We start from the raw sequence: 17,461 nt of genomic DNA on the forward strand, positions 1-17,461 counted from the left end.
GTTTTCTTATTTTATGCTTTTCTTTCAGATGTTGATGTTCAGTTTATGACAATTATTATTTATGCTTATCATCTTTTCGGTTTATTCGATTGCTTGAATGCTTTTCCTATTCTTTCTTATGTTCCCTTATGTATTCAATGTCCTACTTTTCAGAAGTTGATGAATTCTACCACATTTTCACCACTTATTGACATTTTTCCAGGAAGTGTTCTTGCTTTAACTGTTTTCCTAGTTCATTTTACATCGTTTTATACTGAGAGAAGTGTCGATTTCAAATGTGGGGGTAAGTCAGTTTTATTATACATCGTTGCACAACACTTAACAACACTTTTCACGTAGGATGTGACTGTATCTAGAGAAAGAACTCTTGTTTTACTTGATAATCGGATTAATTAGTTAGATTTTGGATCACCCGGGAAATCGTTTTATGACTAGTATTGAATGAGAAGAGTCGTAGTTTCAGGGAGAGAGTCAGACATGAACCAGTGTTGTATTGACATTTCATTCCATGCATGTGGTCAAACCTTTACTCATTGATGGTGAATTGATGTAAAAAAAAAAGAGATCGAACAACAGTCCCTAGAACTCGCCTGATTAGCCCTCGAAGCAAAAATACGAACGATGGTGACTTAGGGATGATTTAGGCGATCTTTGGATCGTTTGAGTCTTTCAAGCCTAACCGATACATCCTTTATTGTCTCTAGTAACCCTTTTTGAGCCTGTAAAAAATCGAATGATGTGTGTCAATGACACACAATTAGACCTCATTCGTAATTTATTCAATTTCCACATCAACTACCTGAATTTTAGCCTATACACTTTTTTCCTACCTACGATTGAGAGAAATAAACCTATTTTACACGTTGAAATGTTCAAGATACTCCAATGAGTTGAAGAAATATATTCGAAGGAGTCGTTGAAAAAAAAGCGAGAAAAGTGTATGGTATTAAAGATACCCGAAAACTCTGTGGGTAAAAGTTGGAGGACAATGAGAAAGAAAGGAGATGGTAGAGCACTAAAGATGATAAAAATACAGTAATTGGTGACGAGTCAAAAGTTGAATGAATGTGCTGCAGGAATATTTTTATTTTCTCTCACTTTTGATTCTCATGCCTTCTGTTGTAGCCGTGAACCTTGGCCTTACGTTATAAGCTTGAAAAGACCTATTAACCAAGTTATCTTCATTCAACATTTATTAGAGAGGGATATGAAAGTCAAGAATATGGGGGGTTTCGAAAATAAGTGAAAATAAGTGATCCTGAAACCAAGTAGCTGGTGATGAGTATGAGTTCTGACCTGCACACTACACACATCTCATTATGTTTATCTTTATTAAGAAATGTTTGAATCTTAAATTGCGAAGAAAAAGAATCTTGTGATATTCGAAGCATGATCTTTTGACCGGGGGTGAAGAAGTTTGACATATTGAGAAGTTTTGATTGTATTGCTTGATTTCTGAATCTAAGATATTTTCATCTTTATTTCATGTCTGATTTGTTCGAGGACGAACAAAGGTTAAGTGTGGGGAGTTGATAAGCACGAATTATATAGCGTTTTAGGGACTTTATTTTATCGTATTCGTCCTTATTTGGTATTATTATTCCGAGTTCCGTGCTTAATTTGTTTTATTATTGCCATTTGCAGGTTTAACCAAAAGATGGTAAAATCCAACGAAAGGGAAAGAAAGTCAAGCTTCTCAATGCCCTGTCAGAAATGCCCGGAAAAATAGGAAAATAGCACAAGGAGAGTATCCGGACCCCATGTAAGGGTCCGTGCCTCAGAAGCCGAAAGAATATTTTGACAGAGCCTACACGGACCCCCATGACGGACCTGTACACGGGGCCCGTGTCAATTACCCTCCGAGAATGAGATTTACAGTGGCTACACGGGCCTCTATCCGGACCCCGTGTAGGGGTCCGTGTCCAATATTTCAGGGAAAGAATTTTGCACAGAATGTACACGGACCCTTACCCTGATGACTACACGGGGTCCGTGTACTTGATATCAACATCAGATTTGGCGAAGATTTTTGGAGATTTTTTAGAGGATATTAATTTGGACTCGAAAATAAAAAGTTTGGGGGGATTTTTGGGAAAAAAATATAAAAAGGGAAAACCTAAGATTTAGAGGGGGCTTTTGCACGCTTTTGGGACTTTGAAGGCGGCGGCTAGAGCTTGGAGAAACGAGAGGAAGAACGCGCTTAACACGCAAGATTCGCGCGTCATCGCTGAGATTTTCTCCTTTTTTATTTTCTTATTTCCAGTCATGAAGTCGAATATTAGAGTTTCTTCTAGTTTTGAATTTATAGAGTAGAGGGACAAACTTTTGATCTTGTTCATTCATTGGATTATTTGATTTATGAATTACTTTTACGTTATTGATTAATGTTTGCGTAATTTTCGTGCTTATAATTTGACCAATTGTTTGCATGTTTATTGTTTGATCTTGACTCGAACGAGAATAGATTGAATTTAGATTCAAAACAATATTAATCAAAGCACAGTTAAACCGACTAGAAATAGTATTCGGTTTCAATGTGCGATTTTAGGCAACAGCTGTGATTCCACCGTTGAATAATGCATTTTCGTTTGATTAAATTCAATTAGAAATAATTGGACTGTTAAATGAAAATAGGATTTAAATTTTAGAAATAGATTTATAGTTAATTCAGGGAATTTCATCGTGACATCGAATAATCTGTGGTTAATTACGTGACAATAATCAAAGTTTGGACCGTTGTGTGTTCCCGGTCATTTTATTAAAATTTGAAAATCCCCAAGTTTCAACATGTTCTGAAAATTCGATCTTAGTTATTAATTTAGCATTATTTAATTTAATTCAGCTAGTTTAAATTATCATCAAATCACTTGTTTTTGTTTACCTAGATTGAATCGAATAATTCAAATCATAGTACTTAAATAATAGTCTCTGTGTGATCGATACTTGGACTTGTCGTCCATTTACTACAACTTGACCTAGTCCGCTTGCTAGAATTATTCACAACCGAAATGTTCGGTCAATATTTAACATATATTAATGTAGTACATAATTATTTAAGTACGTTGATAGCCATCATTATATGATAATTCATATACAGAGAGAGACATAGAGCGACAAGAAAATAGTTATGAGAGAGAACATATTTCTTGTAAAATTCTCTTTGTTTTCTTAGATTCATTATAATGGAAATTTGCAGGGATGACAAGTGGACGTAACTCTCACATTCAGAGTGAAGTAATATAAACTCGTGTATTCTTGTGTTTATCTTTCGTCATCTTTTACACTTTCAGTAATCAAATTTGGGAACAAATTTCCTAATAACTGGTATCAGAGAGTTAGGTTGAATCTGGAAAAAAAAGAAAAAAAAAAGACTAGCAAAGAAGATTTGACAAATGAGATTGGAAATTTTGATAACAATGATTTCACTTTATGGATAATGCAAATTTAGGACTACCTAACTACATTATTTGATTGACACTGTTGTTGAAGAACATGGTTCATAACGTTGTAAAGGAGAGGTCGACTTGGAGTCTGATGACTGTTATCAGATATGTACGAGAAAACTTCCACAAATGATAAGGTATTTATCGTGATTTTTCTTTTAGTTTAATGATGACAGAAGGGACTTCTGTGACAATACATCTAAACAATTTTAAGACAAATTGAAATTAATTTTGACGATGAGGTTTTTTCATCGATACTTTCGCGTCTTTATCAAAAAGTTGGGAACTAATGCAAACTACGTTTATTAATTAGTTGAAAGTGAAAAACTAAAATTTAATGATGTTAGATATAGAATTCCCGCAGAAGAGGTTCACAATATTGATTCTAGTGAAACAGCGACATCAAATTCTTCCTTAAATATTGAAGAAAGAGGGGGAATAACAGAAATTATAATCAGAATAGAGGCAGATTACAATCAAGGAACGGTATAAGTAATTCTAGATCTAGAATAAATTTGAAGTTTTGGAACTATAGTGAAAAATTCTATATGAAAAGGAATTGTATGACACAAAAAAAGGACAAACAAGAGCAACGCTGCAATGAGGCAACTGATGAGATTCATGATGCATTACTTTTTCTGTTGAGAGTCATGTTGATTCTTGGATTTTTTTATTTAGGTGCGTCTTTTCATATAAATACTAGTCATGAAACTAAGAAAATTATGTTACTGTCTATTAAGGGAAGGTATATATGGTTGTTGGAGAACCTTTGGATATTGTGGGACAAGAGATTTTTGTTCGAAGATGGCAAACGAGACTGTGTTGAAAATACAAAAAATAAGATATGTTCCAAAGTTGACGAGAAATTTATGAAACTTGTAGTCTCCGAGCAGTTGAAAATAACATATCTTATTGATTTGCGCACTTCTGACTGACGATTGAAAAAAAATGAATTATATTTCACAAAGAGCAGTCAAAAGATAAATAATTCATAGCTGGTGATGAATAAAGTATTGGAGCAGCAAGACTTTGTATTGGCGATCTTAAACCTAAAAAACAAAGTAGCGGTTGGTTTCTTGTAACAGCTTAATATTGTTATTTTGTCAATCACCAAAACATATTGTATAATAAATATACTTCATATGCACCAATATTTAAATAATTATAATTGTGTTAAATCTAGAACACATACTGATATATTATAAAATTGATTATTGACAACACGTTGTCCTGCTTCAAGAACATCAACACAATGAGATTTGTTTTCATTCTCAATTGATTATAATATCGTGTTGATAACGTGTCATAAATTATAAGAGAAAAAATTATTCATAAGAGTTAATACTTGACGATAATTTTTATTGAACTCAATCAATCACCTAATTTTTAAGCAAAAACAGCATAATAAAATTTTTAAAAAATATTATATTTTCATATTCATTTTGATCACAAATCTTTCAAAAATTTAACAAAATAACAATATTAATCTACTATAAGAAAAAGGCAAAAACTTGTGTGAGACGATCTCACGGATCGAATTTTGTAAGACAGATATCTTATTTGGATCATCCATAAAAAAATATTACTTTTTATGTTAAGAGTATTACTTTTTATTGTGAATACCGGTAGAGTTGATCCGTCTCACAGATAAAGATTCGTGAGACCGTCTCATAAGAGATCTAAAATAATCCAGAGTCGAATATTAATGAAATACTAATACTTTAAAAATAATTGCCCAACTAACTAATCAGATTAGGCTCAGTAAAATTTTCGAGCTATCTTTTTGAATTTGCATGTATCACATGGGGTTACTGTTTGAGGCGTCAAACGTTAGAGCATCTCCAACCTTGCACCAAAATGGTACAAAACACGTGCAAGGTTTTGCACTCCAACGAGGGCTGCGCTATTTTGCTAAAATAGCGCAGCCCCCTTCCTCTGCGCCAAATTTGGCGCAGAGGAAGGCCCTTGCGCCAATTTGGCGCAAGGGTTATATTTTTTTTTTATTTTTTTTGTTTTTTTATAACTATTTATATTAAAAAAAAATATCAAGATTATTTAAATAATAGTACAATATATATTTTATTTTTTATTATTAAATATCTTAAATAGATATTTAATAATAAAAAATAAAGAATAATAATTATTGATTTTAAATATTTATTTATGTTAATTATTAATAATTAAGTAATAATTTGATTTAATGATTTATAAATAATATAATTAAATACAAATGCAAAAAATTAATATAACAATACAATTCACTTTTTATAATGAAGCATTTGTATTAATTCGTATGCTCACTATGCACTACGAAATGCTTTAATTGATCATTTGTGGAAGGAATATAATTGTTCAGATGTTTGAATTTGGATTCATATTAAGTTCTAAAAATAAATTATCTGTATTAAAATTATGTCAATTTTAATAATGAAGTATTTGTATTAATTCGTATTATAAATATTAGAGTTAATATATATAAGAATCAAATAAATAAATTTAACTATTAATAAAAATAAAATTATAATTATAATACTAATATTAACATTAATTATATTTATATTGTTAAATTTATAAATAAATAGTTTAAAAAAAGAATATTCTAGGAATATACTTTTTAGTGTAAGATTTGAAGTAAATGAGTTGGAGATGAATGTTATATTTGGTGCAGAAACTATATTATTTTGGTGCAGAAACTGCATCAAAATAGATTTATGGGTTGAAGATGGCCTTAATGAGAGTGTAAATGGATGGCAGCCTACCTTCAACTTTGTCAGTGAAATTCATTCAAATTCAAACTAATGATGTAAAGTGCCAAAAACTACGCTAACCCTAAGTTACACCTTTTTGACCAAAGAAAATTGCAGCAGAATATTGAACTTCTAATTATTATAAAAAAAATTATTATGTACACACTTTATACTTTATTTGCTTACTTAAAAAAAAACCCAAAAATTATTACAATTCAGTAATTGGATGGCAACTTTTAGAAAATGGTAAAAAATTAAAAAAAAATTATAATTTTTTTTAAGCATTTGTAAACACTATTTTAATTTAAAAGTTACATGGAGGCCAAGTATAATTGTCACATGGGTCTACATATTATACGATAATACTATATGGTAGCACGAACAAATCTAACATCGACCCGCAGATTGTGTATCTTTTTTATAATTTATGTTGGTTATTTGTCACATATCTTTGTACATGATTATCATTAGGGCAAAAACTTATGTTAGATGGTCTCACGAGTTGTATTTTGTAAGACAAATATCTTATTCGGGACATCCATGAAAAAATATTACTTTTTATGCTAATAGAGTAATAGTATTATTTTTTATTGTGAATATCGTTAGAGTTGACCCGTCTCACAGATAAAAATTAGTGAGACCGTCTCACAAAAGACCTAATATATTATTAGTTATTCAAACATATTTGTGCTATAACATTTGAAATTGCATGAGAAAGGATATGGTATAAAGTTTAAATAAATTATGAACTATATCAAGTCAGAAAGAGAGATAATTTATAGATTAGTATAAATATATAATAGTTTATATTATAGTTTATTTTTTAAAAAAATAATTTTGTTTGAAAAATAAATTGGATATTATAATAAGTTACCCATTTAAAATCAATCAAAAAAAATAAAATAGATATATTATTATATACAATTTATGTTTGAATAATAAACACAAGGAAAATGAAATACGAATGGGAAAGATTTCAAGGAGAGAGAACGGCGTGTTTTCCAGAAGACCGCCACACCCTTCCCCTACTATTTTTGACCTTTGAAACGTCGTCGTATTCGTTGGTAAAGACAAGCATATTCTTTCGGCATCCTCCTTTCCCACCAAGGAATTGGAAATAATTCCTCCTTTCTCTCGAACAACTTATTTTAAACTTTAAAATCAAATGCTTTCCCAATATTCATTTATTTATATCCAATAAAACTTTTGATAAATAAATTAAATGCTAGTTTATGTTAGTTAATTATTAATAATAAAAAGACAAAATTCCTTAAATAAATTATTTTTTTTATGAAATATTCATAATACAATCATCTTTTTGTGAAAAAAAGATGTAATATAAGAAAATTCAAAATTAAGTTTGAGAATTTACTTAATTTAAAATTATGATTGATTATTTTTAAATCCATTGATTTTAATATTTGGAGATGAATTTGAAATTCATGGATTTTGACTAGTTTTATTGTTTATAATGAAATAATATGTCAAATCTTAAATGCAAGCTTTATTTATTTGACAAAAACTTGTGTGTGACGGTTTCACATGTCGTATTTTGTGAGACATGTCTCTTATTTGGAGTATCTTGTATGCTCAGAATACTACCTTTTATTGTGAATATAGGTAGGATTGACTCGTCTCAGAGATAAAGATTTGTGAGACCGTACTCTATTTATTTATATATTAATAATACAAATTAGATTGAATTTCAAATAATATTATAATTAGGTAAAATTGAAGTATATCCATATTAACATAAAATAATATATAAACAGTTAAATTTGTATTTAAAATTATGATTTGATTTATCTAAATAAGAAAAATATATTTCAAATTAAAAAAATAATTTCAATATTAATTATAATGTTTAAATTCGTTGTGGAATAATCCAATTCCGTCACATTTTGTTGAAGAAAGCGTGTCACAAACACTAGGGGACTGTTATATACGAATTGTTCATTTTCTTTCTCTCGCATTTACATTTCTCTGCAAAACACTAATATCCTCTGAAAATTCCAAACATCTGATCATTCGTTGATCGTTGCCATGCATGACGTTCATCACCGCCGCAGCCGTCGGTACTGCAGCGATCAAGAAGGCCAAGATAACATTTCTCTAGACTTGAACAATCTGAAGGTGATTTCAGTTCTTGGCCGTGGTGCCAAAGGCGTGGTGTTTCTTGTCCAGACAGAAATGTTCGAATTGCTTGCGGTGAAAGTGATTTTGAGATCTTCATTAATCGAAAAGAAGAAGAATAGCCATGGCGAGGAATACAGGAGAATTTGCTTCGAAAGGGAGGTTTTGAGCAACTTTCATCATCCCCTACTGCCCAAGCTTCACGGTGTTTTGAAAACCGATAAAGTCGTCGGATATGCTATTGATTACTGCTCCGGCCGTGATCTCAATGTTTTGAGGAAGAATCAGACTGAGAAAATGTTCTCCACGGATATCATCAGGTGATTTTATCGTGACAATGACACCCTTTTGGGTTTCAAATTTATCGCTGCTTTTCTGACTCTTCCAGATGGGTCGTGTGTTTGGTTTTGTAGATTTTATGCTGCGGAATTGGTGTTGGCATTGGAATATCTACACGGGCTAGGCATTGTGTACAGAGATTTGAAGCCGGAAAATGTCCTGATTCAAGAAAATGGGCATTTGATGCTCGTCGATTTCGATCTCTCCACGAAACTGACAGCCGCAAAGTCTCCAGAAACCCGTCAAACCCCTCAAAGAAAACCGCAAATCACCCCGAAAAAGAAGAAGAAATTCGCCCTTTTCTTCAACCGCCGCGACTACGGGATTTCGCCGGAATATTCTCCCCAACCCGCAGCAGATCCCCTCTCGGATGTTTCAAACTCCGAGTCCGACTCGGTGGAGAAATCCAACTCGTTCGTCGGCACGGAGGAGTACGTGGCGCCGGAGATCCTACTCGGCGACGGCCACGACTTCGCCGTCGATCTGTGGTGCTTAGGGGTGATGCTGTACGAGATGCTCTACGGTGCGACGCCGTTTCGAGGCCCGGCCCGAAAGGACACCTTCTATCGGATCGTGAACAAGGCACCGGACTTAACGGGGGAAGCAACGCCGTTAAGGGACTTGATTCGAAAATTACTCGAAAAAGACCCGAACAAGAGAATCACCATCCGCGAAATCAAAGGCCACGATTTTTTCAAGGCTGTTGATTGGGATCTTATCCTGGAGATGCCTCGGCCGCCGTTTATCCCCAACTTAACGGACGTTGGGGACATGGATGGCAATAAGGAAATTGACGTGGAGTCTTATGTCCAAGGGGTGTTTAAAGTTGATGAAGAGGAGAAAATAAATAAATATTTCGAGGAAGGTCAGAATAAAGATTTGTGGGCAAATCATCCACAACTTATTGATAATGACAATTTTTTTATTTTTTGATATTATAAAAAATATAAATAGATTAATTTATTTGTTAATTTGTACACAAAATATTACTTCTTGTTATTAAGAAATATACATATGAATTATTTATATATTCCATTTAATGCAAAACTAATATGGAACTGTTTTTTGTGATACTAGATATCTTACACTCCACTAATAAAAAAAGAATAGCTCTCTTGTGAGACGGTCTCATGAATCTTTTTCTGTGAGACGGGTCAATCCCTACCGATATTCATAATAAAAAGTAATACTCTTAGCATAAAAAGTAATATTTTTTCATAAATGACCCAAATAAGATACCCGTCTCACAAAATAAGAACTGTGAGACCGTCTCACACAAGTTTTTGCCATAAAAAAAATATGATTTGTTTTCTTTTTTTATTTATTTCATGACACGTATTGTGTCTTTAAATTTTACTTTTTTTTTTTTGTTGCAAAATTCAGACAAAAACGTGACAACTAACCAAGTGATTATTAAAACATGACCTCCACTTAATGAAAAAGTTAGTGGCCAAATCAAAGAAGCTTGTAAGAATCAGAGAATGTTAAATCAAAATATATTATTCCCTCGTGGGAATATTTATTAACAAAAAAGCATTACATATTTTATTTATTATTGGAATATTTATTGACAAATAAAACGTAAATATCATATCCGACACGATAAGATATTGATTGTACTCGATTGTTTACAAGTATGGAGTCTAATATATTTATATTATAAAATAAAAAAACACTCTTCCAATATTGTATCTGATATTTCAAAATTATCATACAAAAACAATCGTAAAGATATTAATTTCAATATTCTCTATATAAATTTGGAGCTAAGCCTAATTAAAAAGGATTTTATTTGAAAGGGACAAGGTTTTGATATGGATCTAGATTCGAAATTATTGTCTTAATTTTGCTAGTCTGTCCCTCGATATTTTCATGATATACAACTCATCGCTCACGTGAACTATTACAACATTTTCAGAACTTGAGAATTTATTTGAATTTCGGTAGTGGTAAAGTCCAGAGTTAGAGTATGTTTGACAGAGCTTATGAACTTAAAAAACAGATTAATAATTATTTTAAAATTTATAAGCTCTCATATTTATTTGATAAAAAATTTACAACTTATAAATTGTTTTAAAAAAAATTGAAATACCCAAACTTTTTCAAAGGATCTTATTTTTATATTTCATTTCACCAAAATATACTTATATATCTTTTTAAATCCCTAATTTTTCACTTTTTAAATCTCCACTTTATCAATTTTTTAAATAAAATTTAAACTACGATTTTATTCTATCTTTTTACCAAGATAAGTCTTACTATTTTATTGAATATATCATCAACTACAATTTTTTAATCAATATTTTATTCACACACATATAAAATATTGATTATATATATATATATATATATATATATATATATATATATATATATATATATTAACTCATAGTATTATATTTTTTTGGTTATTTTGAAATATTACAAGATATAAGAACATGTATCTATTTTAAATAAATGTAACCAAGGACTCTCTCTTAGTTATGCTTAGATAAATATTAATCTCTATTGAATAAAAAAAACTAGTTGACTAAAATATTCCAATCAAAGTCCTTTAGAAGTTCAATTATTCTCGAATTTTAATAATTTCAAACGCTCAAAATATCTGATAAACCACTGAGAGCTACGACTAATAACAATCGTGTTCGAAAAATTTAATGAAACTGTCCCAACAAAAAATTGAGGCAAATAACTACAGCATTTAATTCTCCAAGAGCAATCAAGTTTGATGCAAGATTTAATTAAGCATGTGAACAGGCAGTGGACCAAAATCCAAAAGCCTAATAAACAGACAGAGTGGCTCCAACTTTTTTATGTCTCCGATGAATTGGCAAATACTGCTATACATTTTTTTAAATAACGTGGCCATCTAAGTTCCAGTCTACATCTCTAACTGCCTAATAAATTGTGCCATAATCAACAGCCATAAGCTGATCCTAATATCTCAACCAACATTAAACTAAGATAAAATATCTATTGCAGTTTTGGGGTCAGTTTTCCAGATTTAAGGTAGGCACAAAAATACAATTTTTGAAATGAAAATGACCATCATTTATCATCAATCCCGACCAATAAAACGAGAGACTATCCAAATGTGAAAAAGTCGTTCAAAAAATTATGCCTCAGTTTTTGTGAACTACAATCCAAAATACATGACATGTGTGAGTAAAACCCATTTTATAACATGTCGATAGTGAAATAATACAATGGGAAACTTAAATACAATAGAACATAAATATAAAACCGAGCTATAATTCTTTGCAATACTAGACATGAGTTTTTATCACATGGGACAAGTTACCTTGATCGATTAAGCTCTGGTTTCGCCAAATAAGGAACTTATAATGGGCTTGAATGCAAAAATCCATTGCAAATCCAAATGAAACAGTGTATTAAACATAATACAGATAGTAATTGCACGAAACAAAAGTTTTGCATTGTCAACACTTCCACTCAACCTTCCAATACCAAGTAGTTAAAAACATAATACAGGAAAACATACGTTTACCCCAATAGCTCACTCATCCTCCTGGCTGCGCAGCCGAGCTAATTTGTTGGTCACAACAATATCCAGCTGAGCTGCCCGTTCCACAATGTCCTTTCTTTTCTTGGTTGAAATATTGTGTGCTATCTCCGCGCAATATGTCCTAAAATGTCACAAATAAAAGTTTCAGTAAATTCAGATGAACAGGGCTGTTGAAAGGCACTATAGAGGTTAACCACTGAGTGGGGAGGTTTGAAAATGCACAAGATGAAATGTAACAAACCTGTTGTGCATCATCAAAACTTCAAGTTCTTTGACATTGTGCACAACAAACTTCTTAAACCCGTTGGGAAGATAGTGCCGTGTCTTCTTGTCTGACCCATATCCAATGTTTGGCATAAGGGTACATCCCTTGAACTTCCTTCGGACTCGGGAATCAATACCCTTGGGCCTACGCCAGTTTGTCTGCCACAAAAAGAAGGTTCAACAGTGAACAGACTAAGTATTGCAACATAAATAAATACGTGAACATGCTCCACTTTTGTCAAATGTGGAAAGGGAATTTAAATTCCCGTTATGAATCAACACCTCAGCACCACTAAAATTCAGAAAATAAGATATAATGGAGATGGATAGAAAATTATTTTACTTCATTTCCTCTAGTAAATTGTAATGTATTAGTGCAGACTTCAAAATCCGTTCATTTCATACTCCAGCAGATAAATAACCTTACAATTTATACTGACTGTTATACTTTTACTCCTTTCGCTAGGGCCATCCTAAGTTTGTTGACCAACACAACAAAAAGTCACATATGATCAGGAAAGTTGACATAGCACATAGCACAACGCCTGCTGCGCTTGTAAAAGGTAAGGCCATTATATGTTATATATAATCTATTTTGCAATCCAAAAGCCACATTTAAATTGTTGACATGTAAATGAGTAAGAGTAATCAATGGCATCGCCCCAACCAGCAATTGTCCGCGCTACATGTCACGCATAAACTTGACTTTAAAACTAATTTTAGGACCGAAAGACTGCCCGCCTTGAAAATTAAAACAATAAAGCATATCAAATCGTTAAAACTTAATACAAGTCCAAATATCACGGTGGGATTGATGACATATAACCAGTGATTATTGAACCATAAATCAATTTTAACAATATCCTAGAACCAGACACTACTATTTAAGTCAAAGGATTGAGAATGATTAGCACATGACTAAACATATCATGTTAATCTATAGATGTTTTTCCCAATGGACATATGATCAAGAAATGAGATTTGGGCATAACAGATGCTAGACCAGAAATGCACCAGTACATGTAGCCAATATGGTAATGATAAAGATGGCAACAACAATAAAGTAAAATAGTAACAAAAAATGCTATACTAGGACTAGGAGTTGGGTAGATACACAACAGTATTTTCTAACATAAATTTTGAACAGTTTAACACAATTTCCGAGGCCATGATGAATCCCAATCTGATGACCTGCTAAATTGTAAATGTCAAATGGAGATATGAAAGAACCTTCACAGAAACATAGCAATCACTCTGGTGCCGCTTGAACTTTTTGACTCGTTTCTTAACAATCTTCTTGCTAAGTAAAGGAACAGCCATCACTTCTACAAAGTAACATTAAGTTTACAGTGAAATTAATCGAAGTAGAATCCAGACTTAAATAAATTATTAATAGGGGCACATAAATAATCATTTAGAAAAATAGAAGCAACAAAATCAAATAATTATGCAATCATTTACAGCTACTCTTAGGTAAGACATCATGGTTATGCTCCAAGACACAATTAGAATAAACGCGCCAACTTAGTTGTTACTTGAAATAGCAACTCGCACAAATTATATGAACACCATTACCAAGCTACTGTGTGACACAGCAACCAAGGACGGATCCAGGAATAAGAGTTAGGGGGGCTTGAACTCAATATGATAAGTTATATATTATTAAAAAAAATTACATTATATCGTTCAACGAAGTTGTGTTCTACGAGATTTTAAAACATAAAATTCATCAATAATAGAATTTACATCAATATGTTAAGCTAAATCTCGTTCAATATAATAGTAACACCCAAGAAGATAATAGTAACACCCAAGAAGATAAATTAATTATGAGGAGAAAAAAAAGAATTAAACTAAAACAACGCAAAACGAGGGAAATTAAAATGAGCTTTGGGACAAAACGTCGGATGAGATACACTTAGATTTAAAAGTGCGCGACTTTTTCAGATGTAAGTTATGGCGCATGGCAAACCCACAAAAAACAGTAGTAATACTGAAAAAAGAAAGCCATATCACGTAAAAACATAACAAAATAGCAGAAGAGAAAGGGAAACACATGTGTGAAAATTAGGCGAAGCTATTGTGGGTTATCATGGTTCATGTTAAATTTGGTCTCACCCATGTAAATGGGCTGGGCTGGGCTGGATTGGACTGGTCTAGGACATTGATGGGGTGGGCTGAAATTTAACTTAAGTATTAAAAAAAAATGGGCTGGGCTACAGCCCAGCACAGCCCCTTAATGGATCCGTCTCTGACAGCAACGCATGCATAGTTGCTATTTTCCGAACAACTGCTGCTACGCGCTGAAGTAGTAGAATTCTGAAAGCTATGATGTGGCTACTAACTCAAGTCATTTCTTAAAAGAGAAAAAACGCTAACATTTCTCTATTTTCAAAACGCCTAAAACTTTAGTCCTACATTGAATCGTGAGAAGTCGATATTGATAATGATTTTACCACGATATACTTGATAATTTTCAATGTTCTACTACATTTTTGTGACAACCACTAAAGAAAATAAAACCATCTTTTCAAAATGAAACCCAAACTGAAACAAATTCTAGCTAACTGAATGTTTAGAAAAAATTTATGCATCAGTTTTATTCAAAAAATCAATGTACGGTAGGTTGTTCCGTGGTGAGCCAAGAATATTGGTCTGGATCCCATACAACACTCCTCTATACATGCAAACATATCAATATAACTACATATATCGAGAGAAAGATCATCTCAATAAACGCAGCTAACACAAATGGAGTAGAGAGACGATGAATCAAACCAAAAGTTGAATTAGTACAAGAAATTTTAACACGAATCAAAGCTTAAAAATAAAATCAAATAAAAAGTTAAAATTCATGAATAGGTACGTAATCTCCACCAAAAATAACATAATAAAATTTCGAAATCTGAGGGAAACTGAAACAAAATGAAAAGAGGAGTTCGATCAGAACCTAGTAGTGGCGACGCAGCTGAGCTCCTACTGATTGAATGAATTTACCTGAGCGAAAGTAACTATAATCAAAATTTAGGGTTCACATTAAATGGGCTGAATTTCAATGTAGCCCAACATTAAGGAGGCCCAAAAACATTGATTATGTCGGGTCAGACCAAATTTACTTGGATCTTTTGATTGACCACCCATATCTCTAGGGATGTAATCGAGTCGAGCGAGCCGAGCCGAACTCTTGAACGTTTGAGCATTATTCGTTTGTAATCGAGCCGAACCCGAGCTTTATTTAACGAATATATACATGGCTCACGAGCTTATCCAAGCCTTTATCGAACCTAAACAAACTTAATAAATATGAATTAAACATTTAAATTTTCATTAAATTAATTAAAAAATAAATTATATATTTATAGAAAAATATATTATTCTTGTTAAAATTTGTAAATTTATTATAATAAACAAATTTAATAGATTTTTCTAGATATTTCATATATAATATGCAAAATCAATAAATAAAATATCAAAAATATTATTTTTTCATCTAAAAGATTACTCGTGAACTTACCAACGAACATGTTCACGAACTAACGAGCCGAATATTGTAAAGCTTGAGTTTGGTTTGTTTATCTTAACGAGTCTCATTAAACGAGCTTTTATCGAGTCGAGCTTCGAATAGCTCACAAACGGTTTGTGTGAGACCCCGAGACTAAAATAGTATTGATGGCATTTTTGTAAATAAGTTGAAAAATATTCAATTTATTTTGATGGCATTTTAGTAAATAAGTTGAAAAATAATGAATTATTTTAAGAGCAAAATGGTAATTCATGACATATCTTTGTCATATAAAGTCCAAATGATTTGAAATTTGGATATAACGTAGAAAACTCAAAGATATATAAGTTTCTTGTTTTGAATCTTAGAAAATTTGATCGTTTGACTGATCCAAAAAAATATATCGATGTTAAAATGTTAAACATTATATATTATATTATATTAATATAATAATATAATATAATTAAAAAATAAAAAAAAAAAGGAGATAAAGTTGAAACTCAATTCAATTGACAAAGAATATGAGAGACCGGGGAGAGGAATAAAAGATTTTGAGATTTTTTTTCGGTCTTGCGATTTAACGGTTTATCCAATCGACGAATCGACTTCAGTTTTGGGATCGCTGACACGAGGTCTTCGATTTGAGGTATAAATTTTATATTTTTGGTGATGTTTGAAATTCGTCGATTTTTGGAAAAAAAATCCGATAAATTGTTAAATCATACAGAAACTGAAGATTGTTGAATAGTGTATGATTTTAACGAAGAAGAAATTATTATAGTGATGTTATTTTGAATTATTCTCAATTTATTATAATTACAGAATTTTAATCGTTGAATTGATATTGAAAAATTATCTGCCGGTTATATATGCGGTAAAATAACTGACAAGAAACTAAGTTTTGAAATCGGAATTGAATTATGTTATGATTTGAATTTGATATGAATTTTCAAAGTTTCAAAATATATTTGAAACTTATATTATTGAATTTGAATATATTATTGAATGAAATGAATGTGTTATTGATGTAGATAGAGTATTATATTGATATCTTCAAGCTGCATCAATTGGAAACGAAGAATTGAGGTATGTTGCGACCGGGTAACATACAACATGTATCTGTATTATATGATATATGTTGGATTGATTTGACTGATTTGATTGAGAATGTGTGTCTATATGCCTTATTGGTTGAGTTTATGTGGCATACATGACATTGTGATTCGAAAATCGATGTATAAAATAAATGTTTTGTTAACACACATCGTTTGATGCATACATCGATACATGACATACACGTTGAGCTATGATCCTTGAATACCCTGATATGATTTGATTGGATTCTGGGGTTTGTGAACACAATGCTATGGTTGGTATTACACGACCCTTAAAACATAGACATTAGTGGCCCCGACGATTGATTTGAGATTTGGGATTTGATGGCGCTTCGTCGAAGAAATCATACGAGTATCCCTTATTGAGACCGGTGTGCCAGCTCGAGCATTGA

General features: G+C 31.8%; 2 protein-coding genes across 2 annotated transcripts; one reads left to right on the top strand and one right to left on the bottom strand.

The window, feature by feature from the left end:
- Positions 1 to 8,119: 8,119 nt before the first annotated feature.
- Positions 8,120 to 9,702, top strand: LOC140823120 (serine/threonine-protein kinase OXI1-like). Its single transcript, XM_073184284.1, has 2 exons — positions 8,120 to 8,643; positions 8,737 to 9,702. The coding sequence occupies exons 1-2, from the start codon at positions 8,234 to 8,236 to the stop codon at positions 9,593 to 9,595; spliced, it is 1,269 nt and encodes a 422-aa protein (XP_073040385.1). The 5' UTR covers positions 8,120 to 8,233; the 3' UTR covers positions 9,596 to 9,702.
- A 2,310-nt stretch (positions 9,703 to 12,012) lies between these two features.
- Positions 12,013 to 15,531, bottom strand: LOC140823121 (large ribosomal subunit protein eL32z-like). The gene is made up of 4 exons (XM_073184285.1): positions 15,403 to 15,531; positions 13,683 to 13,777; positions 12,430 to 12,611; positions 12,013 to 12,309 (listed from the first exon to the last, which is right to left on the bottom strand). Exons 2-4 carry the CDS (start codon positions 13,770 to 13,772, stop codon positions 12,180 to 12,182), a joined length of 402 nt encoding a protein of 133 aa, XP_073040386.1. The 5' UTR covers positions 13,773 to 13,777; positions 15,403 to 15,531; the 3' UTR covers positions 12,013 to 12,179.
- Positions 15,532 to 17,461: the final 1,930 nt, after the last annotated feature.

Source organism: Primulina eburnea, chromosome 2 (genome assembly GCF_022965805.1).
Source record: "Primulina eburnea isolate SZY01 chromosome 2, ASM2296580v1, whole genome shotgun sequence".
NCBI lineage: Eukaryota > Viridiplantae > Streptophyta > Magnoliopsida > Lamiales > Gesneriaceae > Primulina > Primulina eburnea.